Source organism: Prosopis cineraria, unplaced genomic scaffold (assembly GCF_029017545.1).
Source record: "Prosopis cineraria cultivar Desert tree isolate PC_DT_omini unplaced genomic scaffold, ASM2901754v1 PC4, whole genome shotgun sequence".
In the NCBI taxonomy this organism is placed as follows: domain Eukaryota; kingdom Viridiplantae; phylum Streptophyta; class Magnoliopsida; order Fabales; family Fabaceae; genus Prosopis; species Prosopis cineraria.
The window spans coordinates 8,769,088-8,790,758 of record NW_026555335.1 but is presented as its reverse complement, the minus strand read 5'-3'; the positions used below and the strand labels follow the sequence as shown (position 1 = coordinate 8,790,758).

The following is a 21,671-nucleotide window of genomic DNA, read 5'->3' as shown; positions in this document are numbered from 1 at the left end:
TTCCGCGACAGAATTATTTTTGGGGAGACTCTTGGGTCTTGGTAAAAAATAGTATGTGTTAACATAAGAAAAAAATTGATTTAATTAGCAAGAATTTGGCTTATAATTTACAAGATCACAGAAAATCTCGTTGCTAATGTGAGAACTGGTAGACAATATGTATAATAATAATGCTCACCGATGAAGATATAATTAACCAGAGTTGAGGATGTTTGTGAAGCATCATAATGTAGCATGCATGTGCATGGTAGAGAAAGGATAAACATTACACAAGTTGCGAACTTTTTAGAATTTGGATTGAGCAATGGAATCCAAATTAAAACAGTTCATATTTACTGTGAGTATCTCAGTGATATGGATAATCTCACTCATATGTAATTATTTTTGTAAATGCTATTTGATCTCAGTAAGACTTTTCCATTCCATAATAAGCCCTAAACTCAACTCTCATATATAAACTTTTGTTCATTAAAAATAACAAAATAAGATATGAAGATGCATAGTTGAGGAATCATCCCTGTGTGATACTCATGTTCAAAAAAAGATTGAAGCTCACAAAAGCCAGAGAGTAAGTATCTTTTGTTTTTATTTAATTTGTTGGAACTTACACATGTGCATGTCCCCAAGTTGCATTTAATGGGAGAACCTTACAAAATAAAAGTGAAAGTACAAAGTGAAAGAGGAAAAAGAAAAAAAGAATATTATAGCTTTTGGTACCACTCCTCGCACAGATCTCAAGGACACGAAACATCATTGTAATTGCAACAGTAACTAGAACTAAGAATATGAGTTGTATCATATGAATTAATTCAAATAATAACATGTTATAAAAGTTAGGTCAAGAAAAATTGGTCCAAAATAAAAATAGATCTTTTTTTGGCTTGAACCAAATAACCCATGAATCAAATGGATTAATTAATCTTAACAAATATTATAATTAGTCTGTTTAATCTATATTATTTTTTAAAAAAATTAAAAATTGTAGCATAAGAAATATAGAGTTTTTGCAGTACAGCCTGCAAGCTTACAAGACAAGTGAGCCTGAATAGAATTGCAATGAAATGGATCAATCTCACATGGTTGTGATGTGGGTTTCAACTCTATAGAATATCATATTGAAACTTTATCATTTAAGTACAATTTTTCTAATTTGTGAAAAAAATTTAAACAGGTTGGTGCATTAACTCATCTGAACCACCACCCCATGAGGATTGGTTAATTTGAAAATTTTTAAACCCATATAAAAATGGATTAAAGTTTAAACACAACCCAGCTTATATTTTTTTTCCCCGATTCATATAGATCCAACTCATATGACATGGGTTTTCCAGCTGTTCGCACCTTAATAATGTTGGATAAGCCTGCCACTTAAGAGGAGAATGAACTGATTATTCAAAAAATTTTCACGAAGATTTTTTCCAACCCAAATGAAAAGCTTTAAAAATGGTGCCTTATAATAGAAACTAGATGGATTGAATATTGTTAAAGTTGTGTGAGTGATGAGTTGATGTAAAAAGAAAAAGAAGTGTTTAAGTTATTAACTTTGTTTAAAAATTTAAGAAACTTTTAATTTTATCCCTATTTAAATAAAATATATTTTCTAATTTGTATTACATTTTCTGTCACAGTTAAGAAATTTAAATATGGATAATATCGCAAAAATGTAATTAATACTCTATCAATTGTTTTATATTACTAAAAAAATCTTTCTAAACAGCACCATATGTCTGGTACAGGAGGAAGCTAAGTATAACAACATTAAAACTGGGCGAAGGCCAAGGGATAAAATAATGTACATCAGAAAAGCTTTAAATCCAAACACACGCATACAGGAGTGTATGTCTCTGTGTGTGTGTGTGTAACCTGCATGCATGTTATTTATAATAGACACCTTTTCGTGTTGATGAGGCAAGAATCATTAAAAACTGGAAGGATTTTACCTCTCAAAACTGGCGCAAGAGATAATCCGGACAGGATGGGATCACGCGAACAGCCCAGGAAAGTTTTTGGTTGGGTGATTATGATCTTTTTAATTTTTCCCATCTCTTCTTTATAAATTATCTGTAGTTTAAAGCACTTGACGATATGGACTCCACATTAGTTTAACAATCTTGAAAGTTACAAAAATTGGATGGAGGCTTAGAACTTTTGCGAGCTTTTGCCTATCCACCAGAATTTGCACCTGATGCCAAAAGCAATAGAATTGTTTTTGGGGGAGACTCTTAGTCTTGATAAAAAAATAATGTGTTAAAAAAACAAAGTTTGATTTAGTTAATAAAAATTTGGCTTATAATTTATAAGATCATGAAAAATCTCGCTGTTAATGTGAAGATTTTATTAGTAGATAATATGTATAACAACATAATAATGCTCATTGATAAAGATATAACCAGAGTTGAGTATGTGTGTGAAGCATCATCTACATGCATTGATGTACATGGTGGAGAAATGATAAACGTCACACAAGTTTTGAACGTTTTAAAAAGTGGATTGAGCAATGGAATCCAAATTAAAACAGTTCATACTTACTGTGAGTATCTCTGTGATATGGATAATCTCACTAATATGTAATTATTTTTGTAAGTGCTGTTTAATTTGATCAGTAGAACTTTTCCACATTACCATGATAAGTGTCAAAGCTCAACTACCATATATAAACTTTAATTCAGATATGAATATATATATATATATATATATAGTTGAGGAATCATCATTGTGTGATACTCATGTTTTAAAAAAGATTGAAGCTCACAGAAGCCAACGAGTAAGTATCTTTTGTTTTTATTTAATTTGTCGGGACTTGCACATATGCATGTCCACAAGTTGCATCTAATGGGAGAACCTTACAAAATAAAAGCGAAAGTACAAAGTGAAAGGGTAAAAAAAAAAATTAGAATATTATAGCTTTTGGTACAACTCCCTGCATAGATCTCAGGGACGTGAAACACCATTGCAATTGTGACACTAGAATTAGAGTCGAAATATAAGTTGGGTTAAATAGATTGACCTAAACATGTAATAAAGGCCGGGTCAATAAAAAATGGCCCAAAATGAAAATAGATCTTTTTTAGCCTAAACCAAATAACCCATGAATCAAATAAATTAATTAACCTTAATGGGTGATAGTTAGTCTATTTAACTCATTATTTTAAAAAAATAAAAATTATAAAATAAGAAATAGAGAGAGTTTTTGCACTACATCTACAGCCCTACAAGACAAGCGAGCGAGAAATGAATCACAATGAAATGGATTAATCTCACATATTTGTCATGTGGATTTCAGCTTCATCGAATATCATATTGAAACTTTATCATTTAATTTAAGTATAATTTTTTAATTCATGAAAAAAATTTAAATGAGTTTGCTGTTTAACTCATCTAACCCACAAACCCACGAGGGATTGGTTAATTTGAATTTTTTTTCAACCTATATAAAAATGGATTAAAATTTAAAGTCAACCCAACTTATATATATTTTTTATTCATATAAACCAACTCATATGTTATGGGTTTCCCAATTGTTTGTAACATTGACAATGTTGGATAAGATTAACACCCAAGAGATGGTGAATTAGGTATTCACAAAATTTTTTCACAAATATTTTTCCCAACTCAAAATGATGAGGAACTTTAAAAAGGATTTCATAAAGAGAGCTAGACAAATGAAGAGTTTGAGAGTAGAGAAAGCAAGACACAAGAAATTTATTCTTGTTCAACCCAACTACTTCGCTTATATTCAGTCCTCAATATTACCTTTAAGATTTTTCATTAAAATCACAAACTTAATTAGGTGTTTGTCACTATAGTACAACATATCTTTTTTCATTCCATTTCAAATATGTTTTCATTCCATTTTAGTTTTGTTTCCGATCTTGTCTCAAAAGATGAAAGCTTAACTCCATTTTAGATTTGGGTTTGTGTTGAAGATGAAAGCTCTCATTCTATTTCCAGTCTAGGTTAAAATCATCTATTCCGTGAGATTGTGTTAGACTTGGGTTCAAGATCATCTTCTTCCTCCCTTAATCGTGCAAATCTATTCATCTTCATCCCCGGTGGTGTTTTTTTATTAATAATAAAGAGCATTATAGTATTTTTAATTGATTTTAAAAAATATTAACGCAAGTATTCAATTCAAATATTATTCATACCAAACATATTTTTAAAGTATCAATCCTACCCTCAATACCAATCTCAATCCCACTCCTAATAACAATCACAATCTCAATTCATTACTACACTAGTCTAAACTTCACAACAACACTTACAACACTTATAAGCCGTTACGATCCACTTAGAAAAATTTCTTCCTAACATTTCAAGTCAATAAATGAAAAAGCGCTTGTTCTATTGTTCCTTCTTGCTGATCAGGCTGCTTGTTCTTAATTGCTATTGGCAATATGTTTTTGTCCACTGATGAGGTGTCGTTGAAGGACGCTGGTAATTTGCTCAAAGTTTTCTCTGCTGCTTCAATCACACCCCTGGCTGCTGCCACCAGCAAGGCTGGATCACTTGTTCCTTTCTCCGTTGGGGGGGGGGGGGTAGCATCAATGTATCATCATCACCTTCAGTGCGGGTTTTAATTTAGGGGAACAGCCACTGATGGCTTGGTCCCGCAACGTCTCATATATAAGGGAGCTTATCTGTTGTTAGTTATATATGGGTCCAGTCAAGTACTCATCATTTTTAATAAGATCTGGATAATCCAGATTTAAAGTTTTTATTTTAATTTTTGTTTTATATCCATCAAAATGAAAATTTATAAAATTTAAAAAAATTTAATAAATATACTTTATCATCATTTTTCTCTAATTTGGATAGCCCATATTTAATTTGGATAGTCAAAATTTAATATTAAATTTTTTTATAATTTTATAAATTAATTATCTAGATTTACTCTAAACGATTCAAATATAAAATTTTAAACTTGTAATTTAAAAAAATGTATTTTTGGAAGGTGCCAAATTCCAATTAGGAGACTATCTTTATTTTTAATATTGTATTTACTAAAATAAAACTATGAAAGAATTTAATATTAAATCCAGAGATTGGCCAGAAAACATGTTTATAAAAAATATAAAAAAATTAAGGAAAAATTAATCTTTTAATCATTCAACTTTTAACTCACTTGTAACTCAATTCTTCAACTATGACTCGCTGCGATTCAGTTCCTCAACTATAACTCGTTGCAACTCAATCCCTCAACTTTTGATTCATCTATAATTCGGTCCTTATTTTTAATTTTATTTAAAAAATTTCTTATCAAATAAGAGGGATAAAAAATGTTCATATATTATTCTAAAATACCCTCCTCTTGCTCATTGATGTAAGATATAAGCTAATATGAAAAAAAATTAACACAAGTTTAGAGACTAATTTGTAAGTGATTCAAAAGTTGAAGGATTAAGTTATAGGTGAGTCATAGTTGAGGGATTAAGTCATAGCGAGTCATAGTTGAAGGACTGAGTTACAAGTAAATTAAAAGTTGAAGGACTAAAAGATTAATTTTTTCAAAAATTAATATCAAATTGAAATGTTCAAATTAAATTTGTACTATCTAAAGTAGTGATAAACAAATTTATTAAAAAATTCATATTTTTTAAATTTTATTTTGATAAATAAAACTTTAAATAAAACTTTAAATCTCATCACAGTAAGTGGATGAGCACCTATAGCAGGACCACCTATAGCAGGACCCCAATGGACGAGTTTTAAATTGAACAAAGTGAGAATTAAGTGGAATTAATTACCATTCTGATCTTGAGTTTTCTTATCAGGTCCCTCTTAATGAAATGGAAATCTTGGGAAATCCTACTCTCCACGGTAAGGTTTATCTCCTCCACTAACGTATGCGTTACGAGGCCTTTCCATGAGTTCATTCAATATCTGAGAGCTCCATGTATGCTTTCGTTTCGCATCCTTTAAAGTCATAATATGTCTTTCCCGATGACAATCAGATTCGCGTGAAAACAATAGTGTCAATTAATGTGGTAACTTTAGTATTGTGTTATATATGACAGATCAATTATGAATTAAACTTGAAAGTCGGTGATCACATACCATATCCTAGAATGCCAGATAAAATCACGCAGACAAAAGCCACAAACTCATAACAGGTAGCATAGTTTTGTGGAACAATTTCCTGCATATTCAAGTCCCTTGGGTTCTCTGCATCCCCTCCGTTATCCTTCTTTCCTGCTCGCCAATAGATAAATCCATGATTAGATGTCAATCAAATTCATCGTCCTTTCTTTTGAATCCACTAATGTATAAATCATGAATTTATATAGAAGATATTATAATAAGTTAACAAGATTGAATATATAGAAAACATTTTTAACAAGTTTTGCTGGTAAATTAACAAGTCTATTGATCCAAATTTGAAGTTAAACCCTTATTGAGTACTTCACTGAAATTATGTCAGGAAATAAAAAGGTATCGAGAGCATGAGTATGAAATAAGAATTAGATGGCTTTTACTACCTTCGCTGCCTGAGGATTTGTCCTTCGTCCGCATGGACATCCAAAAATTCTTGAGACCTGTCATTTGTGTATCAATATATATATATATATAAAGAGGTGACTAAGATCATTTTTTCCCTCAACAACACATAAGATAGAAGAGAGATTGACAATTGAAGACAATACAGTTACAAGTTACTTTTTCAAAAATCTTCATATTACCATTTCTTATTTGCAAAATATAAATAGAAATATAGGGAATTTTTTTAAAACATCCCCCCGTTATTGTTCCATGGGCATCATGTGAGATTCAAGAACGAATTGGACTTACCAAAGTAGGGCTCTGAAAAGAATTGATAACATGTCAAGTAGTTCTTTGGCCACTTAACTTCCGAGCTCTCAGGAGATTTTTTAGAACTAGGAGGAGGATCAGGATCATACTTGAGAGGATCAATATATATACCTTGCTCCCAAAAAGAATATAATAATTAATTCACAAAATGTGTTTATCAAAACAAAGGTTGAATTCTATAAGTTATTCTAAAGAGAGAATCACACTAAGGACCCTCCAAAAGAACTTGTTAGCAATTGGGTTTCATAAGCATTGAAATTGTGCTGCAGCACAAGGTCTTCAATTGTAATAAAATTTTAGATATCAATTACCAAAAAGTTCTTGTCACTTTTTTTAAAACAAAAAATGTCATCAATCTAGTGTTAGCAGCTAGAGCTCTATCACCAGTTGGGAGGCTGCCACCATTGGTGGACGGAACTTCGTCACCAACAGAGAAGCTCCCACCACTGGCACCCAGACCACTATGGTCAATCACCGGAGTTCCGAGATGAGCGACAGTGCTCGAATATTGGTCCACTACGGCAAGAGGCCTAGGTGGATTTATTGGTTTTTAATATAAGTTACTTTGCTAGAATTTATGTAGCATTATTTGTTTTATTCCAAATATGCCCTCCTCAATTTTTAATGAAGAGATAAAAAATGCTTTTAAAAATTATGATATTTATTAGGGGTGGAAACGAAAATCAAAGAAACTTCTAGGTCATTTCAATAAAGTAATTAATTTTTTTTAATTCTTATGAGTTAGTTATATATGGATGGCTTGTAATAAGAATCGGAGAGATATACTTACAGTAGTATATGATTTGCTTCCACCAAGAGAGGCTGCAGCCACTTCTAAAGACAGAAGGTTTGGAGGCCAGAACATGAAGAGGAGTCATTCCATTCACATTGAATTTGGCCATAAGATATGGGTACAGTCGGATTATGTGGAATGCCAGATCTGCATTCATGTTGTGGGAATAATATATACACAAGTACGTACAGCACAATAGTCAATTAATACAGGGCAATTTGATATCTATTTTCAGAAATTGTTTTATATTTATTGATAAAAAATTATTTAGGTAAGTATTTTGAATTTAAATATTTTAAAAATTATTCTTTTTATTTCTTACATTTGACTATTATAAATTACCTTTAGTATGAGCTGGAATATATATAGGTCGACTCATATAAGTTGGCCTGAATGTAAAATCTGGTTGAGTAGAATTAAAAAAATATCTCAAATAAAATGGATCTTTTTCAGCCTGGCTCAAATAACTCATCAACCAAATTGGCCAATTTTAATAAGTTAGGGATGATTCATTTAACTGATATTATTTTTATTAAAAAAATTAAAAATTAAAAATAGAGGGAGTTTTAACGCTACAACTTCACAAGACAAGCATATTTGAAATAAATTATGATGAAACGAATCATCTAATACATTTATAATGTGAATTTTTTAGTGAAATATCACATTAAAATTCATCCTTTAGATATAATTTTTTAGTAAAATTCATGCAACTAAAAAATTAAATAAATAGGTGGATTGATCCATTTAACCCACCAATTCAAGAGAGTTGGATCCATATAAAAATAGGTTAAAATCAACACAACTCATATTTTCTCCAACATATACACACACACCACATATATATATATAAGCCAACTCATATGACTTGGATTGACTTATATTTCCAACTATAACGTTGTTTTTCAATTTTAAGATTAATATAATTAAACCTTTCATTTTATTTTGTTTCAATTTATAAAAATAAAAAATACTCTAGAAGAAAACCAAACAAGGGCATGATTAGTGAAAACGACGGAGCGTACCAAAATGCTCTCTCCTGATGGCGGAGTGAAGGACGGTATCTCCAGTATCACCGGTTCTTCTAAGCAATATATAGGGTCTCTCCGAATTTTGTCCGTATCTGTGAGTAGCAGCTTCGTAAAGGAAGATGAAGGCAGGTTTCCGATTGTGAAGAGCCGCCGTGAAGATGGGTGTCTCGCCCAATTTGTTGGTAATAGAGAGCAAATCCAGACCCAACTCATTTCCTGCATCCACGATGCACTCGCACATTCTCACCGATCCTCTCGCAGCGGCGCGATGCAGAGGGGTTTCTCCTCTGTTATTCTCACTCTTGAGAGCTTCACCGTTTCGACTCTGCCTGATTAATTTTACCAGCTCCTGCACAACACCTTCTCTGTCATCGTTGATGGCCATGTGCAGTGCCGTGTCTTTCGAGCTCGTGATCCAGCTGCTTTGAACCCAACTTGGATGTGTTCGGTAAAACCAAACCACGTTTTCCCAGTCACCAGTGAATGTGTACTTGTACAATTCATCTTCCACGCTCGTCGTCTCTGGCTCTGGACTCGCACATGCTTCAAGAATAGTAGCCTTGAATTATGTTCTCAACACCACCACCTTCTCGTTTTGCATTGACGGTGAAATCATGCATGTCAATTTATACTTGCTGGAAATGGGAGTCACCGTCCAGGAAAAAGAGTAATGAAAAAGAAATCATATCTTACTTTAGAATCTATGAATACTTTTATTTTATCGTATAGCGTGTCTGGATTGTTTTTGGAGAATTTTCCGGGCAATATTTGTAAGTAGTATAAAATGGTAGCTTTTACATCTGATAATTGGTAAAACCAACCCAACATATCATGGTCATTAAACTTAATTTTGTCCAATGCAAGAATTTTCATATGGGCTCAAGTCTACTTGTACAACTTTAACAATATTTGATCCATTTGATTTTTATTATAAAACACCTTTAACTGCCTCATCAAAACAAAGAAAGATAGTTAAGTAATTAACTTTATCTACAAATAAAAGAAACTTTCAATTTTATCGCTATCTAAATGAAATATATTTTTTAATTTGTATTACATTATCTATCATAGTTAATGAGTTTATGAATTTAAATATAGATGATATTAAAAAAATAATTAATACTCCATCAAGTTTTATATTAATAAAAAAAATCTTTTTAAACAGCACCATATATTGGGTACAGGACGAAGTATAACAACATTAAACCGAGTAAAGGCCAAAGGATAAAATATAGTATATCAGAAAAGCCTTATCCAAACACACGCACATAGGAGTGTGTTAACCAGCTTGTTATTTATAATGGAAACGTTTCGTGTTGATGAGGCAAGAATCATTAAAAGCTGGAAGGATTTTACCTCTCACAACTGGCGCAAGAGATAACGCGGACAGGATGCATGGTATCTCGCGAACAGACCAGGAAAGTTTTTGGTTGAGTGCACTGGTACAAAAAGAGTTTTTTACTACAGTAAAAAAATATTTTTTATGATAGAAAATAATGTATGATAGAAACAAATATAGTAGTAAATGTTATTTTATTATGGCAAAAAGTAACATTTACTACCGCAAGTCCAAGATAAACCTGTAGTCGTCAATGGTGAAAAAGAAACATTTTACGGCCACAAGTCTATCCTAAACCTATGGCCATAAATAGTTGGCATTACTATTTACGGTTATGGTTATTAACCATAACTGTAGCCGTAAATGGCATTTTTTTGCCACAATTATATACTATAACTGTGGTTGTAAATGATTTTTTTTAATAAAAAAAGCCATTTGTAATTATATACATTTCTTAATAATTACAAAATTTACATAAATACATAACATTAGCTCTAGAGATCAACACAAACATATCAACTAAATATGTACATTTCCAATACAAATATACATAAACTATTTGATCTAATCTTGTTAATTCTAGAAAGAAATTAGACCAAATGTTACATATATATCTCATTTCTCGCTTAGAATATAGCTATAAACTTGTGAAATGTTACAAATTCAATAACAATTCAAGTATAAGACAAGCTTCAAAATATTAAGCATTAAAAATATATTATTAGCTTATCAAATGAGTTGATAATAACTTAAGTAATAATTTAATACATGAAAAGCATCTCATACTAACCACACTCTACACTTTCTGATTGTTGAGTACACTATTATAAAAGTAAAATTAATTCAATACATAAAATGGATAGTATAATCTTTATTCTAATTAGAGAATAAATTTAAAATACTTACTTAAATATGCACCTACTTGATTTCATTTTTTCTTGTTAACTTTATTTGCTAACCTCCAATAACAAAATAAAGATTTATTTATCAAATATACACGGTTAGAAAATATTAAATATATATTAATAATATCTCTACTTGAATTTATAGATACAAGCTCCTCTCTCTATATCAGTCACTAAACCTGTAGCAGAATATCATTTTTTTCAAAAACAAAAAAGTGAATGAACACATACATTGATTTGAGTGTTTTCCCTCCCAGTTTTTTTTTGGAAGGAAGAATATGACATGCTTGTGTGGATTTGAATTGGACGATAGCATTGAGGAACTATTGATTCTTCAAAGCAAAGAGCCCCTGCATTTTTTTCTTCTTTTGTTTTAAAGTAAAAGAAGCCTGCAATTAAAGTTCTTTTTTTAAAAAAAGACAGCTTAGGTACATACTTAATAAGTCAATAGAGTGTTCTATAACCAGGAACTAGTCAGTGTATCTTGGGGTATATATTTGTTCTTAGTTTCTATCCTTTTTGTTTTTCAGTTTTAGATTAGATGCAAGACTAAGAGAGGACACATTTTTCATGTTAGACTGGTCATCCCCCCTCTCTGTTTCTCTCTCCTCAAGCTCAGAGAAATTATTTCACTATAAAAAATCAAGTAAAAGACCTTGAATATTTATAGTCTATTTGAGTAATTTTAAAGTATATTCAAACTTAGCCAATACCCACAAAAATAAGTGAACAGACATTTTGGTCCTCAAGTAAATTTGGTTTCTTTTTAGTACTTCAAAGAGTATTTTATCTTCAATATTATCCTTATGTTAAACCCAATCAATAGAGATGGTCACCTTCACCTAAAGTGAAGCCAATGCAAATGTCAAGTGTTCAGTTGTCATTTAAACATGCCATGGCAAAGCACCAATGTGAAGACAAGATAGTTTAGAGAACTAAAAAGAGATGGTAAAACTTTGAGGAACTAAAATAGTCTAGCTAGAGGACCAAAATATATACCTTTGAATAGAAGACAAAAACACAAACATAAAAGATATATGATTCACTTAATACTTACAAGTACTGGAGCGTGATCACTCCACTGAGGTTTGGAATGATACCCTGCAGAGTATTATTGGACAATATCCTGACAAACATAAATAAAACCAAAAACCTTGATGAACAATTATGAAACTTCACCTACAGATGCTAATAACACACATGAAATAAGCACGATTTGATTTGGTAAGATGTTTATGTCTTCTTATAGGTCTGTAACATTATAGAGGTTTGTTAGGTTTTGAGGTACAAAGTCAATAAAAAATTATTTTCCAAGCACCTATAACCGTAAAATGAATCAAGAATATATTTGTCAATAAATTAGTTTGAGCAAGTGATAATAGGGACACTTACACCACCATTAAATTTTGAGTACGTCCAAGTGTTTTGGGAATGTTGCTAGTAAATTTATTGTTATTCAAGATCCTGCCAAAAAATACTGGAAAAGGATGTAATAAATGCTGGAAAAAAATAAAAAATGCTAGAAAATGAGGGAAAAAAATTTAAAAAAATGCTGAAAAAAACGCTGGAAAAATCTTGGAAAAGATGTAAAAAAAATTTAAAAAAAGCACCAATTGAGAGGTGGCAAAAATCTAGAGGGAAACGGTGAAGGTAGAGGCGGAGGTAAGTTAAGGGCGATAAAGAGCTAGAGGCGCGTGAGCTAGGAGGTGGCACAAGTTGAGGGGCGGAGCTAAGAGGGCTAGTGGTTGCACAAGCTAAAAGGTGAAGCTATGAGAACTAAGGGGTGAAGTTGAGAGAGTTGGAAGGGCACGAGCTGAGGAAAGGAGTTAAGAGAGATGTAGGGCGAAGCTGAGGAGGCCGCCAAAACTAAAAAGCTAAGGGTAAGAGCTGTGGGAGAGTTACAGAATGATGCAAGGAGTTGGAGGCAATTGTGATATTAGCAACGGGGAGCTAAACAACTAAAAAAACCCTTAGCTAGATTTTTCATGACAGGTCCCTATTAAACCTATTGCCATAGATGATTTATGGCAACAGGTTTAATGGTGACCTGTTGCCAAAGATTACTCTTTAAAAAAAAAATTAACAAATGAGTTGTAAGATATATGGTGATAGGTCTCGTAGACTTTTCACGACAGGTCCCATTTATGGTGACAAGTTTAATGGTGACCTATCGCCAAAGGTTACTCTTTAAAAAAATTAAAAAAAATTAACAAATGAGTTATAAGACATATGGTGACAGGTCTTAACAAGACCTATCACCATATGTCTCTTTTTTTAAATAATTTATTATAATAAATATTAATTAATAATTATTATAATAAATAAATAATTAATTTCAATTATTAATTAATAATTAAAATATGTTAAATTCTCCTAATTAGTTTATAATTTAATTTTACTATTCAATTTTTTAATTAAATTTCAATTAATTAATTTTAGATTTTAATTAATTAAATTAATTTACTTTATTAATAACTTAATTTTTTCTAAAATTTTAAATTTAATTATATTTAATGTCTCTAAATTCAAACGCCTTAACTTTAATTAAATTACTTAATTAACTAAAATTGTATATTATTAAATAAATTTTATTAATTGATTAATTAAGTGTCTTAGAAACATATAAATTAATTTTTATTATTAAATTAATTATTTAATTAATCTAAAATACACTTTAAAGAAGACCAATGGCGATAGGTCCCATAAAACCTGTCGCCAAAGATCCATTTAAAAAAAAGTTAAAAAGAAATTAAAGACAAGTGAACTGTGAGGAACAACATATGGCGACAAGTTTAATGTACCTGTCGCCATATGTCTTTTTTTAAAAAAATTAGTACAGTAATTATTAATTAATAATTATTGTAATTAATATTTAATTATTTTTAATTGTAAATTAATAATTTAAATATATTCAATTCTCCTAATTAGTTCATAAATTAATTTTACTGATTAATTTAAATTTTTAATAAAATGTCATTTAATTAGCTTCATATTTTAATTAATAATTTTAATTAATTAAGTTAATTTAATTTATTATTAGTTTAATTTTTATAAATAATTTAATTTAATAATATTTAATGTCTCTAAATTCCGAAAACTTAAGTTTAATTAAATTATTTAATTAACTAAACTTATATAATTAAACTAATTTTATCAGTTTTACTAATTAAGTGTGTTAGATAAATATTATATATATTAAATTAAATAAGTAATTAATTTTCATTATTAAATAAGTAATTAATTAAAATTTTTGATTAAAGTCATAGAATTTAATTTAATGATTTATGGCGACAGTTATTACTTATGATTGTGGCTAAAAATCTACATTTTTCTATTTATTTACAAGTTTGTCACTATATCATTTATTATCACAATTATTTTAAAAATTGTGACAAAAAATATATCGTTAAAATCTTATTTTGTACTAGTGGTAATTATGATCTTTCTAATTTTTTCCTTCTCTTCTTTATAAATTATCTGTAGTTTAAAGCACTTGACGATCTTGACTTCCCGTTAATTTAAGAATCTTGAAAGTTACAAAAATTGGATGGAGGCTTAGAACTTTTGTGAGCTTTTGCCTATCCACCAGAATTTGCCCCTGATGCCAAAAGCAATAGAATTGTTTTTGGGGGAGACTCTTGAGTCTTGATTAAAAAAATAGTATGTGTTAATAATAAAAAAGTTTGATCCAGTTAATAAAAATTTGTCTCAAATGAAATTTTAATTATCTCCTTTTCTAACCTTTCATACAACACAAGGCATGAATTTGTCTCAAATTTTAAAGATACAAGCACAACTCCAAGTGTAAGAGGATGATCTTGGTTTGTTAACCATGGGAATAGTTGGCTTGGTGCATTTGTATTTCTTTTGCAAGACACAAACCTAAAGGCTATTGAGTTTTTTGATGAAACCCCAACAAAGTTTCATAATGTTCTAAGTTGTGACTCTTGAGTTTCTTACGGCCTAGTCTAATGGAATTTTTATCTTTGGTAATACAATCCCAAGATAAGAGGTGAGACTTGTTGCTTCCATTAGAAGAGTCCCTGAGGAATTTACATATTTCTCTATCTCATCAAGGATATTAATTTTTTCATAAAAACATAATTTGCATGATATAGCTGAAAAGAGTTGAAAGAACAAATTTGATAAGAACACAGCCCTTCTAAGTAGGGCTGTGCAAAAGTCCAGTTATCCTATACAACCCAATCCAAACCAAACAAGTCTAGTCTGGTCCGGTCTAGTAAAAAAATTAGGTCAAAAGACTAAAGAGACCAAAAAAACTAGACTAACTTTTCAGGTTGAACTGAATAGGAGACCAAACTCTCAAAACACTTGATCTAGTCCAGTCCTATAATTTTAATATATTTGAATAGTTTAAAATTTGAACTCAATGTTTCCTTCATTCACATCTTACCATTCTATTTAATATAATTTTAATTTAGTTTGCTGCTAAATTATTGTTGTATTGCATATTAGACATATTGCTGAAGTTTGTTGAATGTTGTTATTGCTGTTATTGAAGTTATGATGACTCTGAATCATTTGGATTGTAACTGAAATATTTTTTGTTGTTGTTGCTGCTGCTAGAGATTAATATGGATTTTTTATGATTATAAGTATTTATTATTTTACTTGAATTTATCAAGATGAAATGAATTGTTATCTCTCATATAGAAAAAAAAGAAAAAAGAAAAGCTAAGTGAGTACTAGATTACTAGGACTAGTCTTTTAGTTCTATGGACCAAGTCCGATTCTATTAATCTTCAAGTTATAACTGGACCAGATCAGATTACGGGTTGATTAACCCAATCCTTTTCATGAAAGAGACTAAATTTTGAGTTAGGTCAAAGTTCAATTTTGTCTCGTCTTTTGTGCAACCCTATAATTCCAAGTAGAGAGAGATGTTATTTAGTTTTTTTCCCTCAATAGAGGTGTAAAAGTGAGCTTGGAAGTCTTCATGCAAGATGAAAATTTTAAGATATTTGTTGAGATTTTCTATAAGTGGTATCCGAAATGATTCATTGTTTTGCACGGCTCTATTAGAACTGACATTATAGGAGCAAAGTATTTTAGATTTTGCTATTTATTTTCAGCCCTGAAGCCTTGCAAACTTGAGAGAAACATTATTGTATGTGATATTAGCTTGACCAAGAGACATACATGCGAAATGCAACATATCATCAGTAAAGTAACATTAATGCCTCATAATTTGACAGTCTGTAAAGCCAATGAACGAAAGAAATTATGTGTTTAATGTTCATTTGGAAGTAGATATATTCTTTTATTGGCAGACAAAAAGCCCAACATGAGATTTCAACTCAGAAAATTAGAAAAAAATATCTTAAATTTTAAAATATAACATACACACACTATCTAAAACGACTAAGGGTGTGTTTAGATTAAAAAATTTACAATTGAGGTTAGCAAACTGAAGTTAGACAAAAAGTCAGTTGATGTACATGCATGTTTGGATTAACATTCAACCTCAGTTAGAATTAGCCAAACTAAAGTTAGGATATAAAATGCTCATTTTATGTTGTTTGGATTAGCAAAAAAATCTCAACCTCAATTAGCCTTAAACAAGCATTTTTTTGAAAGCTCACAGACCTGGCTTTTACATTAACGTCAGCATTAGAAGCCGTTGCAAGCATTTAATGAAGTTTAAATATTTATGCTTTCTCTCTCCACGAGCTGTGTATCTACCCCCATGAGTTGTCTGGTTTTTTTTATGTTGCTGTGCCTCTCATGACCTCCAAACTTGCATCTCCAGATCTACTTCACCCTCCTCTGCTTTAGCTCTTAAGCTCTACATATCCGGCACTGATCAGTCAATCTCCACCTCGGTTAAAGCACGAAGATCTCCACATTCAAGCACCAAGATCTTCACCTTTCGATCTTGCATCTAGTATTCCTCGCTTAGAAGTGGTTTCTCCCTGTTGCCCCTCAATCTCCACCGTGTTTACCAGATCTGAGGCTGCCGTCATCGGATCTACTCTCGTCGACTATTCTTGGAAAATAAGGTTCTTCCTTTTGTCTCATTCCTTGCCTTCCTTGCTGTTAGCTGTTTGTTCCTCTGTGTTTCAAGTTTTCTTCTTCTTCTTCTTCATCTTCTAATGCTTTTCTTTGCATTTTTGGTGGAGGATTTTTTTCTATTTTTCATTCCTTTAGCCTGCGTTGCTTTTCTTTTCATTTAGTCTAGGATGCATGTTCTTCTTCAATGCTGAAATATGAAAAAGCCACCACTAAAGCTATTGGCTGAAGGAAACCCAATGCCGGATTACTACTTGACAAAGAAGAGGATGAGCAGAGAGAAGAGATCTAAGTTACCCATTAGCCATTCTTCCTAGTTTGGTCTTTTTCATTCCTTTAGCCTGTGCTGCTCCTTTGTTCATTTAGTTTAGTCTTTTTCATGGTTGTATGTCTCCTTTGCTCCTCTGTTTTTTTTTTGAATCAGTGTCCTTTCTTTATGGTCTTTTTTAGTTCAATTTTTGATCTGAACTTCTTCCTTAGCCATAGAGTTTAGATCTTTCAAGGTTTCTAATCAACTATTATTGCTTGGAATGCTTCCTTTCTCATTTTCTTTTTCTTCAAGAATCTCGATCAAGTGCGTTGTTCAAATGGTATGAACGTCGTATTCATTGCATGAAGTTGATTTCCATGTGTATCTATTGTTTGGGTTTAGTGTTGGGGTGCTTCTAATCGGCTATGGTTTTTTTTCCTTCCTTGTTGACTGCTCGTGGCTGTGGGAAATCAGCTGCCCTTGTTTTATCAATTGCCGTTGCTATTGCCGTGGGGTAACGTGCTTTATATACATTCAGATATGAATTTATATATATATATATATATATATCCATTTAAGATATAATGAATATCTTGTGCTATTTATAATGTGTTTCCTTCCTTGTTTTAAAATGAACAGATGCAAATATTATGCATTTCTAGAACTGAAAATGCCAAACTGAAAATGTGGGCATATAGCAATTCCTTCCTTGTTTTAGGATTATTATTTTCATTTAGTTTTGCTGTGACTCTAGGATATGGTGGTAAATCGATACATATATGTAGAGATATTTATTAATTTTACATGTTTGTGATGGTTGGCTAGTTTATAGAACAATGAACACCGATAAAGGAAATGCTGTGTGAAATTCAATCTTGATAGAAATTTTCATTAAGGAATGCTTAGAGCAAGTATACAAAAAACAAAGGAATGGAACTACTTTTAACAAAAATAGGTGGCAAGCAATAATTGAGGGGTTTGAAGAAAAAACAGGAAAAAGGTATGACCGAAAGCAACTAAAAAATAAACTGGACAACATAAAGAAAGAATGGAACATATGGTACAAATTATTTTCTAGTGAAACCGGCTTAGGATGGGACAATGTCAAGAATACTGTCGATGCTCCGGATGAGTGGTGGGAGCAAAAAATCTTGGTATGGATTAGTTATTAAGTGCTTTTTAGATTAGAATTTAATTTGAGAATCTTAATTATTGATTACTTGAATGGTTGCAGAAGAATCCCTTTTATGAAAAATTTAGACATAAAGGGTTGAGGTTTGCAAGGGAATTAACCTTCATATTTAGGGATGTCCTGGCAACTGGGGAGACATTGTTTGTGCCATCTACTACCCAAACCCAAATAGAGGATGATGATGATGAAGATGTGTACCGCCCCACTGTTGACCTTCAAGAAGGATTCAGTGATAGTGAAGAGGAGTTAAATTTATCTGACACTGCAGCACCTACGGGGGTCACTGATGAGTTGTTAGGCTTGAATGTCACCACAAATACCGATAGAACTAGTGGTGATGGAAGTCAAGGCAAGAGAAAGAGGGTTGTAGGAGGCAGTGGGAGGAAAAAGCAAAAATTCCCTGCCTCAATAAAAATAGCAGATGCGATGAGTAAAATAGCTAAGGATAATAGAGCTAGAACAGAGACAATGAACAAGATTTTGGCAAATGACATAGGAGTTTCTGAGGTTGTAACTCACCTAAATGGACTTCTAGAAGTTTTTGGTGATGAAGATTTACATTAGAGATGTGTCAATCTTGTTTTATACAAGCCTATGTGAGATGCTTACTAGTAACTTAAAGACCATCCTGATCACTTGGTCAATTAGTTGAAGCACTAAGTCTACCATCTACCGGATTTTATTTCAAAGAATACATAAGGATGAATTTTTATCTGGGCTTATGATGACTTGACTGGTGTTTATTTTGACTTAAAGACTAATTGTAGTTGCTTTTTGTAATAGCCCTCCTAGGTTACCACTGCCTCTCCAGGGTCTTTTCTCAGGCGCTGGATAACACACATGTCACCACATGATTGTCGGCTTTCCCACTGGTGGTACAATGGTTATTCCTCACCCCATCCTCACGGGGGTCTTTTGGAACCTCCCCAAACTCGAACCTCCAACCTCTACCACCTTAACGAAGTTGAGGTGAAGTCTGGTACCATTGAGTCAAGTTGACTCAGTGGTACCAGATTCAGCCTGAACTATGCTAAGGTGGTAGTAGTTGTGGGATCGAATTTAGGAATGTTTCAAAAGGCCTCTTGAGTGGGGTGAGGAATAGACACTGTACCACCAGTACTAAATGCTGGATCTAGGCCCCGTGAGGGGAGGGGTCCCAGCACCGCCAAAAGACCCTGGGGAGGCAGTGGTGAGGCCGTGCTATTACATAAAAGGCGCCTTTTATGTAACAGTACACGGTCCTCACCCCACCCCACCGGAGGTCTTTTGGACTAGACTCACCCCGCTTTCCCGAGATCTTTTGTCCAAGCTAGGCTAGTTCCCCTCACGAGGCCCAAACCGGCATTCAGCACTAATGGTACAGTGCCTATTCCTTACCCCACTCAAGAGGTCTTTTGGAACCTTTTCAGATTCGATCCCGCAACCACTACCACCTTAGCGTAGTTCAGGCTGAATCTGGTACCATTGAGTCAGTTAACTCAATGGTACCAGGTTCAGCCTCAACTTTATTATATAGGAGAGGTTGGAGGATCGAACCTGGGAAGGCTCTCCGCAAGGGGAATAATCCTGCACACTACTACGGGGAAGCCTTTGTCTCCTGTTACTCACCGAAAGGGGTGGGGTCGCCCTATTGTGAGGCCTGGGGGGAGAGTGTCCAGTGCCGCAAAAGACCTCGGGGAGGCGGGGTGAGCGGAGGGCTGTTACAATGATTCTCCAACATACCCATATCACTTTTAATCTTCTTAACCTTACCAATCATCTCTTTCATAGCTCTCTCTAAGACATTGATTTTAACTGACAAAATAACAAGGTCCTCAATACGTAACTTACTAGTCCATCATGCCCTCTTTCCACCCTAGTATGGAGGTTAAGACTCCCCTCTTTTCTCTTCTATGTAAGCAAGAGTCTCCTTAGTTATACCAAACATCCTTGCCTATGAGTATGAATTTGAACCGCCGCTCCCTTGAATCTTGGCTTTGATACCACGTTGTCACAGCCTTGAAACTCCCTGGTCCTTAAATCATGCCGGTCTTAGCATGATCAACCTCTTGATCTTTACTCAGTCAGCCGAACCCTCAAAATGTAGGCAAAGGAACTAGGAAACTTGAAGACAAGAGAAAAGAGAGCCTGGATGAAAAAACTTGAAAGCTTTATTAATATGTTTGCTTTGCTTGTTTGCAAATGAGGGGTTGTGAGGGTATCGGCCTCCCACTTTCTTTAAAAAATTCCCACCTTCTTAATAGACGGTAGGGATCAACCTAATCCTACGGTTTACATTCATCATCTAGAGTGTTCTACAAAAATATCTACAATAAATATCTAAATATTTATAAAAATATTTCTAGATCAATCTTTAAGATATGTGTGGAATGTTCTAGAACATTCTAAAATATCCTAGAATATTCTAGACATCTCTACATTCCTCCATAAGTTTCTAGAACCTTCTAGAAACTTCTCGATTTTCTCATATATTTCTAGATTATTCTAGAACATTCTAGAACATACTTGATTCTTCTTGAACATTTTGGATTGTCCCGAAAATCTCTGCATGATATTGGACGTCTCCAAAAGCACCATAATTTCATGGTTTCTTCTCTTTTTGAACAGAGATTGTGACAGACAGCTATGAAATCCACCACTATAATTTTGCTTTTTGGGCCTCTATCTACCCATTTCAAGACATTTCTTTGCTAAAGCAACCAAAACTGGATTCAGCAGGTAACATCTTCTCTCAAATTTTGGGAATTTCTCAAGTTTTCAATCGGTTCTTTTTTGTTGATGTAGTCCATTGAAGATTAATTGATTATATATGATTTAACTTTGGTGAACGAAGTCTAATTTTATAGTTAAATATATAAAAGCATTTGATTCAATTCTTTGCCATTGAGCCTTTGGGTTTTATTGCAACATCAAAAGACTGTTCGATTTAGGCAGAAGTTAGCGACTATGTTCAGCAATCTCACTGTTAGAGAGTCCAGAAAATATAATATAATTTCCTCAGGTATTCTAATCTTGTTTCTCCCTTTAAAAATTATTCCTGTTCGGCGAAGAAATAGATACGTGCCAACCCAACAAAACTGTACGGCTTTCAAAATTTCCCTTTATCTAAGATGTTGTCGTCACTCTATTTACATTTACACCTTGACGAATGATCAATCTTTTGGCACAGAGAGTTAAGCTTATACCAAAAATCAAAAGCCATCTGATCTTTTTCATGAAAACTGTTTTTTTAGGCCTTCGTCATAACTTACAACAATATTCAAGAGTATGGAAATAGGTTTTAATTTTCCCGCAGATTTTGATTTTATTTCTAAGTGATGG

The 21,671-nt window shown here is 32.4% G+C and overlaps 2 protein-coding genes across 2 annotated transcripts; one reads left to right on the top strand and one right to left on the bottom strand.

Moving 5' to 3' along the window:
• Positions 1-4,569: 4,569 nt before the first annotated feature.
• On the bottom strand, positions 4,570-9,198 carry LOC129307926 (uncharacterized). Its single transcript, XM_054948882.1, has 6 exons — positions 8,629-9,198; positions 7,601-7,750; positions 6,790-6,921; positions 6,480-6,536; positions 6,058-6,192; positions 4,570-4,640 (listed from the first exon to the last, which is right to left on the bottom strand). The coding sequence occupies exons 1-6, from the start codon at positions 9,017-9,019 to the stop codon at positions 4,621-4,623; spliced, it is 885 nt and encodes a 294-aa protein (XP_054804857.1). The 5' UTR covers positions 9,020-9,198; the 3' UTR covers positions 4,570-4,620.
• An 8,385-nt stretch (positions 9,199-17,583) lies between these two features.
• LOC129308812 (uncharacterized) lies at positions 17,584-18,914 on the top strand. Its single transcript, XM_054950206.1, has 3 exons — positions 17,584-17,672; positions 18,237-18,312; positions 18,393-18,914. The coding sequence occupies exons 1-3, from the start codon at positions 17,584-17,586 to the stop codon at positions 18,912-18,914; spliced, it is 687 nt and encodes a 228-aa protein (XP_054806181.1).
• Positions 18,915-21,671: the final 2,757 nt, after the last annotated feature.

What these genes read in the sequence shown, in the direction of transcription:
- LOC129307926 (XM_054948882.1), bottom strand. Translation starts at nt 9,019, where the DNA reads ATGGCCATCAACGATGACAGAGAAGGTGTTGTGCAGGAGCTGGTAAAA. An exon ending in CTTTTCAGAGCCCTACTTTG is followed by an intron (nt 6,537 to 6,789) that starts GTAAGTCCAATT and finishes CACAAATGACAG; the next exon opens with GTCTCAAGAATTTTTGGATG. An exon ending in ATCTGGCATTCTAGGATATG is followed by an intron (nt 4,641 to 6,057) that starts GTATGTGATCAC and finishes AACTAACAACAG; the next exon opens with ATAAGCTCCCTTATATATGA.
- LOC129308812 (XM_054950206.1), top strand. Translation starts at nt 17,584, where the DNA reads ATGGTTTTTTTTCCTTCCTTGTTGACTGCTCGTGGCTGTGGGAAATCA. An exon ending in GCCGTTGCTATTGCCGTGGG is followed by an intron (nt 17,673 to 18,236) that starts GTAACGTGCTTT and finishes ATTATTTTCTAG; the next exon opens with TGAAACCGGCTTAGGATGGG. An exon ending in GGTGGGAGCAAAAAATCTTG is followed by an intron (nt 18,313 to 18,392) that starts GTATGGATTAGT and finishes GAATGGTTGCAG; the next exon opens with AAGAATCCCTTTTATGAAAA.